Source organism: Eimeria mitis, genomic scaffold (genome assembly GCF_000499745.2).
Source record: "Eimeria mitis Houghton genomic scaffold, Emh_scaff1889, whole genome shotgun sequence".
NCBI lineage: Eukaryota > Apicomplexa > Conoidasida > Eucoccidiorida > Eimeriidae > Eimeria > Eimeria mitis.
Genome location: NW_013570211.1, coordinates 9,899 through 10,246, shown reverse-complemented (window position 1 = coordinate 10,246; position 348 = coordinate 9,899). Strand labels below are relative to the sequence as shown.

Genomic DNA, 348 nt, shown 5'->3' with positions numbered 1-348 from the left:
GAGCTGCTGCTGCAGCAAGGCGACACACTGCTGCAGCAGGGAGAGGGGGGTTTGTCTCCTGCTGAAGACAGCTTGCCTAGCGGTGCTGCTGCTGCTCTGCGGGCCATTGGCGCAGCGAATGCTGCTGCTGCTGCTGCTGCAGCAACAACAGCAGCAGCAACAGCAGCAACAACAGCAGCAGCAGCAGCAACTGCAGCAGCAACTGCCTCGCCCTCTTCTGAATCACCTGGCGGCCGCAGAACTGCAGCAGGAGCAGCAGCTCGAGGGCGGCGGCCTTACAAAAGACAAGGAGAGGAGACCCCCGAAGCAGCAGCAGCAGCAGCAGCAACAGCAGCAGCAGCAGCAGCA

The 348-nt window shown here is 62.4% G+C and overlaps 1 protein-coding gene across 1 annotated transcript in view; it reads left to right on the top strand.

The window, feature by feature from the left end:
* Positions 1-118: 118 nt before the first annotated feature.
* The window catches only part of EMH_0045320 (uncharacterized protein), a gene marked incomplete at both ends in the record, with an annotated part of 351 nt that continues 121 nt past the window's right edge, over positions 119-348 (top strand). Inside the window, one exon of the mRNA XM_013496054.1 lies at positions 119-348. Coding sequence (XP_013351508.1) covers positions 119-348 — 230 coding nt within the window.